The 12,935-nt window shown below is 49.5% G+C and overlaps 1 protein-coding gene across 1 annotated transcript in view; it reads right to left on the reverse strand.

Annotated features, from left to right (window-relative positions):
- Positions 1-4,096: 4,096 nt before the first annotated feature.
- MAML1 (mastermind like transcriptional coactivator 1) overlaps positions 4,097-12,935 on the reverse strand; it is a 60,709-nt gene continuing 51,870 nt past the window's right edge. Inside the window, exons 3-5 of the mRNA XM_068980218.1 lie at positions 9,825-10,064; positions 8,495-8,591; positions 4,097-6,900 (exon numbers count right to left, since the gene is read on the reverse strand). Coding sequence (XP_068836319.1) covers positions 5,921-6,900; positions 8,495-8,591; positions 9,825-10,064 — 1,317 coding nt within the window. The 3' untranslated portion in view covers positions 4,097-5,920. The remainder of the gene's footprint in view (positions 6,901-8,494; positions 8,592-9,824; positions 10,065-12,935) is intronic.

Consider the following 12,935-nt stretch of genomic DNA (forward strand, 5'->3'; position numbering starts at 1 on the left):
GAAGATGACTGTAGGTGGTCCGGCTTCACCATGTGTTATACAAAACAAGCGAGTACCTAGGAAAGTATACAACCAGTCTAGAGTCTTAAAAGTCAAGATGAGAGATGGTGGTGGTCAGCAGTGAGCACGCACCTCAGCTGCATCAAGCGGAGCTAGCTGCTTCCCAGTTTAAGAATATGGAATCCCAGCTCTTCTTTCCAAAACCTGGAAAAGTTCTGCTCTCCAGATACAAAGACAAACGAAGCCTTCTGCTCGGACTCCCGGTGCGGACGTGACAGCCCCCACGTGTGAGGAGGCCCTGTCGGCCAGGACCCGCAGAGCCACCTGCAGCAGGGACTCCCCTGCCCAGCCCCACCAGGCAGAAGAGGGCTCTAGAGCCCCCCACCAGCTCATCGCGGCGCAGCTGCTGTTTCTTGGCCTCTGTTTCTGCAGTAGATGGCCTCTCCCTTTCTCTCGCGGGTTGCCTGAGTCTGCATTCCAGGACACTTATATCAAGGTGGATCCCTGTGTCCTGCCCTTCCCCTGCTGGATTCCACTTTGAGTGAGGGTCTGAAGCTATTTTCCCCCCAAGTTTCATGAAATGGTCTGCATGTATCAACTAGGGTTTGCAGCCCTGCTTACTGCAGCCATTTAGAGGGCGAATCATCTGAAAACCGGCAGATGCGCCCTCAGCTTGAAGGCCGAAAGGGAAATGTCCAGTAAGGCATATTGATCCCACGTGCAGATCTGTTTCTAGAACATCACCCACCATCCCTGCGTCAGTCCTGGGGGGCCCGGAGCTTTTAGCTGATTAGTCTTGGAGCAAGCTCACAGGCAATCATCATTTTGCATCTTTCAACAGCTTTACAGCTACACTGCCACTTCCATGCCCTCATCAGCTGACTGGCCTTAAGGCTGACTGATAAACACGCAAATGATGGCCGAAGTCTAACCCCAGGGATGAGCACAGCACCCTGTCGTAACTTCAGCATCTCCTTGGCTGGACTGGCAAAGACCCCAGAGTAGCACAGGCCTCCGGACGCTGCAGTGCTGGGGCACCTGGAGAGGGACAGCTTTTAACTGAGCATTTTTTAGGCATCTGTTCATTTTGCTCTCTCAGCACTCCTTCCTTCCTGTTATCAGCACCCTCCTCCTCTGGGGAGAGGCTTCCCAAGTGGCACGGGAGGTAAAGGACCCGCCTGCCGATGCAGGAGACATAAGAGACATAGGTTTGATCCCTGGGTTGGGAAGATTCCCTGGAGGAGGGCATGGCAACCCACTCCAGGATTCCTGCCTGGAGAATCCCATGGACAGAGGAGCCTAGAGGGCCACAGTCCATGGGGTTGCAGAGCTGGACACGACTGGAACGCCGTAGCACAGCAGCTCTGGGGAACTTTCTCTCCCATTCCACGTGGCTATGAAGTGCACTTCCCCAGATCTCTCACTGGCTCCCGTCGGCACCCGGCCCGTTAGTCTATCTCACATATCTCAGGCCTCCCCCAGCCCCCTCCCTCCCGGTAGCCCCAGCACGATCTTATCACTGCTTCAGTCCCTCCCTGACACTTCATCGTTTTGAAACCAGTCACCCGTTTATGGCACCCCTTCCACATGCTGCTAGAAGACCTGCAACAAGGCCCTGTTCTCCTGCACTGCTGCTGCGTTCCCTGCTCCTGACACGATGCCTGGCCAGGTCACAGCACATGCTCACAGCAGGTGAGCGAGCCTGCCTCCACATAAGCCTGCCTTGTGACTCTCGTCATACATGGGAAGATGGCTGAGCAGCAGAGACCAGAACTGCCTGACCCTTGGCACTCCTGAGGACTAGCTTGTTCAACATTTCCTTTGGTTCTGGGAGTTACCTAGTAACCTAAAAAGCAGACTGCGGGCAGGGAATTTTCAGGGTTTTATTAGCCAGTTTTTCTGTTTGCACCCAACAGAAGCTTGATAAATCCAACACTAGAAGTTACTATGTTCAAAACCTTCCCAAATAGTCAGCCTGGCCCTCTGCGATGACTCGGGGTGGGGGTGGGGTGGGATGAGGGCGGCAGGGAGGCTCAAGAGGGAGGGAACATATGTATACTTAGGGCTGGTCTGGGGCTTCCCAGGGGGCTCAGTGGTTAGGAATCTGCCTGCCAAGCAGGAGACACGGCTCTGATCCCTGGTCTGGAAAGATCCCCTGGAGAAGGAAATGCAACTGCGGTATTCTTGCTTGGAAAACCCCACGGACAGGTAGGCTACAGTCCATGGGGTTGCAAAGAGTCGGACACAACTTAGTGACTAAACAGCAGCAGCAGCACAGCGGATTCACGCCGTTTTACAGCAGAAACCAACACTGTAAACCAATTATCCTCCAATCAAAAATTTTAAAAAACCTTAATATTAAAAAAAAAATATATATATATATATATATACAGTATCTCATCAAGTGGGAGTATGGCAACTTACTTAACTAACCCCTTCTGACAACTCTTTGTCTGATTCTCCTAGTTTTCTGCGGTTATGAGTAACACTGTCAGGAACACCAGTTATCAACTCTTTCTGCACCTGGATTTATTTTCAAGGGTGGCTTCTCAGAGCTGGAACTGCTGGGGTGGACAGATGACACGAATATTTTAAAGGAGCTTACTGCCTTTTTCAAAACCTCTTCCCACAGAGAGCGCTGTACCGCAGCCTGTCTCTGACCAGCACAACTGCGTCCTTTCACCGTTTCGGACTTCTCTGAGCACTAAGGAGAGCGCCCCCCGCCCCCCACATGCGTTCTGCGCGTTCTCAGCCGAGACTTTTTGAGTCTGGTGTTCTCCCCTTCCCTGCGCCCTACATTCGGGGCTCCATCAGAGTAACCAGACCTTTTCATTCCACCACGTGACGGGCTTCCTCCCTGAAGGCCGCTCCCTCCTGCTCTTCTGAGAGCTTCCGCTTCTCCAGGCCTGACCCTCTTCCAGCCTGTGCCCGAGCTGAGACGTCCCTGAGCAGACGCGCTTTCCAGGCTCCTGGTACGTCTCCATTTGATGCCCTCGGCAGTGTGACATCGGCAGGAGTGAGGGGTGGACGTGCCAGAGCACACACATTCTCACATAAAAAAGGAAACGAAACAAGACCCGGAGAACTGCGCTGACAATAAACCTAAGGGTTTTAAGTAGAACATTTGAACTGCCGAGGACCTATAGTGTCCCTGACTTATCTGGTCCAACTTTCCTCACATTAGACAGAGGACATGGATGAGCCAGAGGGGAGAGGCCGGCGGCCCTAGGCAAAGTCAGTGCTAATTTCCTATCTATCATTTCTATCTCTATCAAATGTAAAAGTCACTCTGAGGGAAACCAAGCCCAACACCCCTACCACCAATGTCCATTAAAAAAGCAGCTAAATCACAAAACTACTGAACAAAGCAGCTGTGCACTGGTCCGCCGCCTGCCTCGCTGGCACGGCCACGTGAAGTAAAATACATGGGCAGTTTCCATACTAGCAAAATACTTTTATTATTTTATAGTGATAAAACAGGAAAGGAAAGACTTCTTTTTGGTGTATACCAGAGTTAAGGAAGTAAAAGAATAAGGGAATTAATAGAATTTGTATGTACTTTGATGACAGTAAAAAGTTAACAATACCAACTGTTTGTCATAAAACTTATAGCCCCCCAAAACACATATTATAAAGGATCATAGTTTTTAAATCTATAAAAGTAAAAAATATACAGTCAGAAGCTCTAACGCTTACTCCATCTTTAATATAAAATTGTAAACATTTATTTACACAAAGCAAATGTGTATAACAAAAGTCCGAGCACCCTTTTCTTTTGAGTCATGGCTCCTGGAAGATGGGGGTTTGCACTGAAGTGGAGTTGTCTCCTTCCCTGACTACCCAAAAACCAGATTCATAAATAAAGCCACTGGCAGCTCCCCGGGGGGCCCCCAAGCATCACATTTATTGCTCTGACAAGCAGCAGGTGAGAAGCCTGCCATCTGTCTGGGTGGCCCCAGGACTAAGGCAGGGGCAGCCCTCCCCACAAGGCGGGGCAGAGGTGTGAGTGCCGAGGACAGAGGTGAGCGGCAGCCAGAGGGAGACCGGGAGAGGAACAGGGACCCACCACCAGCCTCCAGCCGCTATTTTTGGTAAAAAAAAAAAAAAAAAAAAAAACCCACTGAAGTCACCCTCTTCCCCTTCAGACTGGGGAGCTCACTCGGAGGCCGGCGTCTCCACTGGCTTTATGACGCATCCCTTTCTCTGAGCTATATCCAGCCTCCGGGGAGGGCTGGGAGGGTGATAAAAGGGAAATGGCCCGAACGCCACTCACGGCGGCAAATGGCTACTAGAGAAGACCTGAGGGTCCAAGCACCCCCATGAAAGGCACTGCTGGTGCAAAGTAACAACCGATGTGTGCACAACCCTTCATCCCCTCAAAGCCACTCAAGCTGGTTGTGTGAGCATTTTTCTTGGCTCAATTTTTTACATATGATACTCCTTGAATTATCCATTTTGAAACTCCAGGGAAATAAAAATGGGGTTGTGATTCCGCCAGAGATCACTCTGCATATGAGCCACTCTTTCCAGTGCACTACTTTCCCTCCAGTATTCCATCTGAAAGAGTCTCACCCGATGCTTACTGCTTCTGCTATACTGAAGTGCTCTCTCCGTCTTCACTTTCCACAGCGGCCCACAGGTACTACTACTACGTGGACTCTTAGCTTAGTCAAGACCTAAACAGTCATAGACCTTAACAGAGAAATCCACTTGAATGTTTAGAAAGGATGTGTTAGTGTTACAAAGCAATTCTCTCTAAAAAGTGCAAGTCGTCTGAAGAGGCAGTGGCAGCAGTAGCAGAACGGAGTGGGGCCCCTTCCTCTGGCCTGTGTCCTCTTTCCTCCTTCCCCTGAACCTCTGCTTTCTGGGGAGGGGATACCCGCCTCCTTACAATGCTAGGGTTTCCTGGGCAATTCTAATGACTCTTTTCCTCTCCAATCTAGTAGATTAGTGCCGTAAGGAGGTTTTCCACTTGGGCTGGAGAAATAAAGAACGGGAGGCAGAAAGAACGGTTATGGGAAATGAAGACAGGGTGAAAGAAAAGACACCTGTGCACAACTCAACAATGATCACCTTCCTGATACAGTAAATACGAGTCTCCAGAGAAACTGCAAACGGTGGGGAGTCACAACAAAAGAGACACAGGAACCCCAGTGTGTATTACAGCCTTTAGCCTGGGGTCCTGCTCTGAAAGCATGGGAGGAAGGGATTCCTCAGCCCAGGTCCTCCTAAATGCCAACGTGGAAGAACAGCATTCTGGGAGAACGCGGGGCCGCAGTAACGACCGCATCTCCGCCACTAGCTCTGCTTCTCACGGCATCCCGTTCCTTTTTGGCACATGCGATTTTCCAGCGAGCCTCTCTTTGTCCTGAAAGCTGACGAAGAGCAGGAATAAAAAAGGCTCTTAATCAAAAGGAAACCCTAAGTTTCCAATGCCACTTATAGATTTTAACCACCTACCCTAATCTGTTTTAAAACCTTAAAACCTTTAAAAAATCTTTTCTATGCTACAAATTGCAAATAGTTCCACTATAAAGTTTCAACAAAAATCTGTCCCAACATTGGGCCAAGTGGAGAAATCTTGGATTAGATCAAAATGATAGCACAGATTTTTATAAACCTGGCATCGTGGGGTTTTACTGTTGGCTTTTTGGTCTTCTGGATTAAAAAACCACCTGTAGAACCCTGTCGTGCTGTGCCAACCCCATACAGTGACACCAGCAGATGGGGGCGGGCCAGCCCGACATACCAACTGCTGGCTGGGAGCCGTGGGCCCCATGGTCCCGGGAGGACCAGGCCTCAGCTCTGCCTGCCCGGCTCCCTGGGCTGTGGGCTTTTGGTCCAAAGTAGTAACTCTTTCTTGAATCTGAGAACAAAAATACAGGCTGTGTGAACACTGAAAACACCACAAATCCTCCTGCTACTGAGGCCCAAGGAGGTCGTCCAGATCACTCATCCACTCCTCCGAAGTCCTGTTCTTCAGCAGGGAGTCGATCAGGTCGGCGTCCCCAGCCATGCTGGCCAACCCGCCACTGCCCGGTTGCCCGCTGTAGGCAAAGGGCAGCTCCTGGCCTGCGGTCCGCACGGGGTAGGCCTGGGCACAGTGCAGGCCTGGCCGGCCGCCCATGGCTGGGGCAGGGCTCTGGCTGAAGGCCCCCAGCTCTGGCCCTGCCGGGCTCAGGCCCGACAAGCCCTGCTGTGGGGCTCCCTGGGGAGGTGCTGGGGCAGGGGCACTGGTCCTCTGCTGTGCGTTCACAGTGGGCAGCATGGACCCTGCCACAGCTGCTGAGCTCATGGGGGCCATGGGTCTGCTGGGCATCGCCTGAGAGAACTGCGGGCTGGACATTTTCAGGTGGGCCTGCTGCAGGTGGAAACTGGAGGCTGCAGTGAACGGGCTTACGGTGCTGTTTCCTGGGGGCTGGCCGCTCAGGTTTGGCATTCCCTGATGTTGCCAGGTGGAATTCTGGCCTCCCATGGCTGCTGATACCCTTGGGACCTGTGGCTTAGTTAAACCCGAGTTCAGGGTCCCCTTACTGTGCTGCTGGGAGAGACCAGAGTTCCCCAGCGAGTTCTGTCCATAGGCAGCTGAAACCGAGGTGTTCTGGCCCACGCTGGTCTGCCGCGGAATGTGGGCATGTCCGTTGGTGGCCTGTGGTGGAGGCTGGGCAACCATCTGGGTTATGCCGGAAGTCATGCCGTAGAGGCTGCTCTGGGGCATGCTTTGGGAGCCAGTGAACTGAGCCACACCCCGGTCCTGCTGGCCTGAGTTTGAGGGGAGAGAAGAAACCGAAGTGTGTCCAGGGCCCATTGGCATCAGATTCCCAGCCTGAGGGAACACTCGGGGACAGCTGGAGCTAGATGGACCCAAGCTGTTCACGCCAGGCATGGCAGAAGAGGGCCCTAGAAGAGAGAGAGAGTGCTGTCAGCCAGGCCAGCGCTTCTTCACCACCTCTAGGAGACACAGCTAAGACCCACGCAGCAACTGCCACCCCGCAGGCGCGCAAGGCAAGGGCAGTGTTCTGATACCCCACCAGACACACACGATCACTGGAACCTTAAAGAAGAGAGCCCTGGGGGCCAAAGGTTCCCCACAGGGTGGAATGGAGGCAGGTCTGGAGCAATAAGGAGATTAAGACAGGTACGTTAAAGAAAGAAAAGGCACAGAGCAAGCGGCAAACTCTGTGGCTAGGATGTGGGGAGAGTGTCTGGGATAAAAGGAAGAGATGGTCCTGGCCAGATCCAGAGGAGCTGCAGCCCCCACATGGGGACAGGGCTGCAGAGCCGCAGGGTAACTGGACTGTGGCTGGTTCAGGCCTCGCTGGCCGGGGACTGACAGGGATCACTCGGATGAGGGCCCATGCGGTGTGGTACCGCAGGGTGCGGAAGGGAGGCGATCAGAAGGCGTGCACCGAGCGCCTGCTCTGCGGCGCAGGCTGCGCTGGGGAGACAGGGGGCCTGTCCTCGGGGACCCTGCCGTGTGGGACTGTCTCAAGCACTGGATGCGTGGTGACAGCACTAACAAAGACACTGTTTTGTGCACGCAGGAAAGGGGCTGTTCAGGAGTTGGCCATAACTGAGTACGCGTTGTTTCTCCTCTTCTGCTTTCCGTTAGCACCTAACTAAAAACTGAGTTGAAAAAGAGAGAAATGCTGAAATAACCCACTTCTTTCCCACTGATAACACACAACAACATTAAATGGGATAAAGGCAGGAAAGCTGGCCAAGGCTCAGCTTCTGAGCTGCCCACAGACTTCAGTCCCCTGGTCCTGTCAGCATAACGTAAAACCCACGCAGCCTCCTCTGGAAGCATGGCTGTGGGCAACTTCACCAGGACATGTTATAGCAAGAGTCACTAACCGAGGAAAGCACAGGTTTTGAAGATAGTCCAAGAGCTAGGAAAGCAAGCATGGCCTGGACTTTTCTGCATCTATCAACTGAACTCAGTATTTCTAGAGCAACAGCCTGCACAATGCTGGTCAGGTTCTCTCACGCATCTGAGACATGACAGCTGAAACCTCAGAACGCTTCCTGCCCCCACCAGATCAACTGTCTGCTGCTGACACCAACATGAGTAGACAGAAGGAAGAAAAGAAGCAAAAGGCCACAAGCACATTAAGTTTCTCCTTATCTGGAAAATAGGACAGGATCATTTTTTAAAGAGACACGTAACAGTAGAAGCAAAGAACTTTCTTAAGAATTACAGAAGCTACTTCCTATGGATAAGATATCTTTCAACTAGAAATGATTTTGCCTTAAACGACTATACAGCCAGGGACCCAGCCAAAGCAGCCTGCTTCTGTCCTCCTTCTCTGGCTGACCTACAGGTCACCCAGAGAGCCAGGCTCCTCACACAGACTGAAGCTACAGGAGCATGTAAGTCCACTTAGCAGCTGTAATGCAAAGCTGAGCAGACAGCAGAGAGTCAGGGTGAGGGGAACGTCTGCTCAGTGCCTGCCTTCCCCCGCCCCACACCATCGTCTCAAACACTCCTCACCTGTGAACTGTCCAACCTGCTGTGGGAAGGTGCTCTGTGTTGGGTCTTGATACTGGGGTGGCGGGCGGGTCAGATGGCGCTGAAACTGCTGCCTCTCCTAGAAAATGCCGAGATCAACGGAAAACAAGACCCACGTAAAACAAAAACAGAACGACCAGAGAAAAGGAACCTGTCCAAGTTTGTTACTCAGAGGGACTCCTGTGGAGATAATGTTCATAATCTCATTTGGGGGATCCTTAATAGACAGTATGACACAGAATGATGGGTCAGATCTAAGGAGCCACAGAAAGGAATGGAGTTCTGATACACGAGACAGGATGGCTGAATCCCAACTGCTTTATACGAAATGTCCCAAACAGGCAAATCTATAGGGATAAAAAGTAGATCAGTGGTTGCCTAGGCTTAGGAAGATGAACAAATAACTTTTAATGGGTACAGGGTTTCTTTTAGGTAATGTTCTAAAACTGGTTATGGTGATGGTGTGTAACTCTGACTAAACTGAAAACCATTTGAACTGTATACTTTAAATGGGTGAATTGTATGTCGTGTGAATTATATCCCCCAAAAGCTGTTATTTAATACATGGTGAAACTGAGGCAGTAATGTGGGTTTTAAAGTCGTCCTCAATCAACTTTATCCTCTAGGTAACTAGTTCTCTTCTGTCTTAAGGATGTAATTTAAAAGTCCTGAGAATTCCTGTAACCTGGAAAATCCCATGGGTAGAGGAGCCTGGAAGTCCATGGGGTCACGAACAGTCAGACTCGACTAAGTGACTTCACTTTCACTTTTCACTTTCATGCATTGAAGAAGGAAATGGCAACTCACTCCAGTGTTCTTGCCTGGAGAATCCCAGGGACGGGGGAGCCTGGTGGGCTGCCGTCTATGGGGTCGCACAGAGTCGGCCACGACTGAAGCGACTTAGCAGCAGCAGTACAATCTGATGACCAAGGGGGCAAACAAACTGCAGGGCGAGGAGGGGGTTGTCAGTCCTAATTCTCAAATCCCAGGGCCTCAAGGATGTCTTCATTTCCCTACTTTATGTTCTGCCTTATAGCAAACTCTTTTGGAAGCTGCTGGAAAACTGGTTCTAATACATTGAGATTCCACCTTCATTAATCCCCACTAAGTGACATAAAGCTGCCCGGACACAGGATACCACTGTCTGAGAAACAGCCCACTCCTGTTTCCCAGAGTACTCTAAAACCAGACATACAAATAATCACAAATCCACATACATACATATGGAAGCTTGCAGCCACTGCAGCGACCTGGGAGGCAGGCAGACACGGGAAGGGGTGGCGGTGGAGTTTTCTCCCGCCTTTCTCTTTACCTGTTCTGCCAGAAGGTGCTGTTGCCTTTGCAAAAACTGCTGCTGCTGCAAATGTTTTTGTTGCTGCTCCCTCTGCTTCTGTTGGTCCAAAAGCAACTGATGCTGCTTCATTATAGCTGCCTGCTGCTGGTTACTGAGATAGGAGGAGCTACTGTGAGTGCTGGCCACGGAAACAGCAGGTGGCTGAGTCCCCACACTGGCAGCCTGCGTCGGTACAGGGACATTGGGAGGGTTCTGGTCCTGTCAACAGAGACAAGGGGGCCTCAAGTCAGGTGGGACACACTGAGGACTATGAGGCCTGATCAGGGCGGACGAGCTCTGTTTACTGAAAGCCTGGCTCCAGGTTCTCTTTGAAGCCTCTGCTCTTTTGGCAGGTGACTCCAGAGCCCTCCCAGCAAGGCAGGGCTGGAGACCAAAAGCACTAACACTCAAGTGTCCAGGCACGGCAATGAACAGTTAGTAGCTAAGTGTTAGCATTGTTTCCTACAATTCACCAGTGGCTTAAACTTGTATACCTGCATACCCAGTTCCAAAAGCAACTGTAGCTTGTAAATGCTCCCTTACTGGAATACATGGGCACAGATAGGCCCCCAGAGAAGAAGTTTCTGAGGGACACTGGTTGATGAAGAGGCTACCCTGAGTGTGCAAACCTTGGGCCCCTGGTGGCAGGGCTGTCCCTGAACCAAGAAAAATTATACAGTTTGTCCACCTATGTACAGCGTTTTCCTGGGACAGACTGCTTGGCTTCCGTCAGATGCGCTGCTCTTGTTTAGTCACTGAGCTGTGTCCAGCTCTTGCAGCTCCATGGACTGTAGCCCACCAGGCTCCTCTGTCCATGTGGCAATATACTGGCTGAAATGAGCAGAAGGATGAACATTACACATACGTTCTTCTACTGAGAGATGCTTACACTGCTTTCAGTTTTTGGCTATCAGAAATAACCATGCAATGAATATCTCGTACAGAACATTCTTTCTCTTTTTTTGTGTTATTTCTTGCAGAGGTATAATGTGTCAACGTTTACAAACATTTTTATGGCTTATGAAAACTATATAATGTCAAATTACTTTCTGAAAGCACTGTGCCCATTTACACATCGTTACTACGATCTGAAACATGTCAATTTCCTCAGATAGAAAATTACTAGCATAGAGTTTTTCTATTTTTAAAACGTTCAGTTCAGTAGCTCAGTCGTGTCCAACTCTTTGCAACCCCATGGACTGCAGCACGCCAGGCTTCCCTGTTCATCACGAACTCCCAAAGCTTGCTCAAACTCATGTCCATCGAGTCAGTGATGCCATCCAACCGTCTCATCCTCTGTCGTCCCCTTCTCCTGCTTTCAATCCTTCCCAGCACCAGGGTCTTTTCCAATGAATCAGTTCTTCCATCAGGTGGCCAAAGTATTGGAGTTTCAGCTTCAGCATCAGTTCTTCCAACAAATTTTCAGGCCTGATTTCTTTTCGGATTGACTGATTTGATCTCTTGCAGTCCAAGGGACTCTCCAACACCAAGAGTCTTCTCCAATACCACAGTTCAAAAGAATCAATTCTTCGGCACTCAGCTTTCTTTATAGTCCAACTCTCACATCCATACATGACTACTGGAAAAGCCATAGCTTTCAGACCTTTGTTCGCAAAGTAATGTCTCTGCTTTTTAATATGCTGTCTAGGTTGGTCATAGCTTTCCTTCCAAGGAGCAAGTGTCTTTTAATTTCATGGCTGCAATAACCATCTGCAGTGATTGTGGAGCTCCAAAAAAAGTCTGTCACTGTTTCCACCGTTTTCTCATCTATTTGCCATGAAGTGATGGGACCAGATGCCATGATCTTAGTTTTCTGAATGATGAGTTTTAAGCCAATTCTTTAACTCTCATCAAGAGGTTCTTTAGTTCTTTTTCACTTTCTGCCATAAGGTTTGTGTCATCCACGTATCTGAGGTTATTGATATTTCTCCCAGCAATCTTGATTCCAGCTTGTGCTTCCTCCAGCCTGGTATTTCTCATGATGTACTCTGCATATAAGTTAAATAAGCAGGGTGACAATATACAACCTTGACGTACTCCTTTCCCTATTTGGAACCACTCTGTTGTTCCATGTCCAGTTCTAACTGTTGCTTCTTGACCTGCATAAAGATTTCTCAGGCGGCAGATAAGGTAGTCTGGTATTCCCATCTCTTGAAGAATCTCCCACAGTTTGTTGTGATCCACACAGTCAAAGGCTTTGGCATAAGTCAATAAAGCAGAAGTAGATGTTTTTCTGGAACTCTCCTGCTTTTTTGATGATCCAACAGATGTTGGCAATTTGATCTCTGGTTCCTCTGCTTTCTGTAAATCCAGCTTGAACATCTGCAAGTTCTTGGTTCACGTACTGTTGAAGCCTGCCTTGGAGAATTTTGAGCATTACTTTGCTAGTGTCTGAGATGAGTGCAATTGTGCAGTAGTTTGAACATTCTTTGGCATTGCGTTTCTTTGGGATTGGAATGAAAACTGACGTTTTCCAGTCCTGTGGCCACTGATGAGTTTATTTATCTATTTTATTTTTGGAAATAGTTTTAATTTATCTAGCAATATCTGTATAGGAAATATGATGAATGTTTTAAAATGTTAGTGTGTTACAAATACACAAGGGTACATTCACTGCAGCCTTTTACTTACAGTAGTAAAAGGAAGGAGATACCCCACTGCACCATGACAAAACAACTGTCATACAACTGGTATAAGGTCACACTACTGTCCGCTAAGCGTCAGCGGATCCATCTGTGTGGAAGGTGTGGAGGGCAGTCCAGGACATACTGCGGTGGAGAGAAGCCAGCGCTAGCTCTGAGGAAGGCTGGGAATGCTGTTTGTTTACTCTTCCAGGGGTGGGGGACACTTTAGAACGTGAATGTGAGTAGAAACGCAAACAATGATCATGATAAAACGGTTCTCGACCATCCTCCACCCTTCAGACCCAGTGATTCTGCCAGGCTTGAGAGCCTTAAGTAAATAACCATGGAAATGAGACCTGTTAGGAAGCAGCATTCACCTAAATGCTATAAGCTTACTAAAACTTAGGGCATTTTGAACATACATATCTGAAAGTTTGTTTAAAAAAGCAGAGCCTCTAAGGACATT

Source organism: Capricornis sumatraensis, chromosome 9, assembly GCF_032405125.1.
Source record: "Capricornis sumatraensis isolate serow.1 chromosome 9, serow.2, whole genome shotgun sequence".
Classification (NCBI taxonomy): Eukaryota; Metazoa; Chordata; class Mammalia; order Artiodactyla; family Bovidae; genus Capricornis; species Capricornis sumatraensis.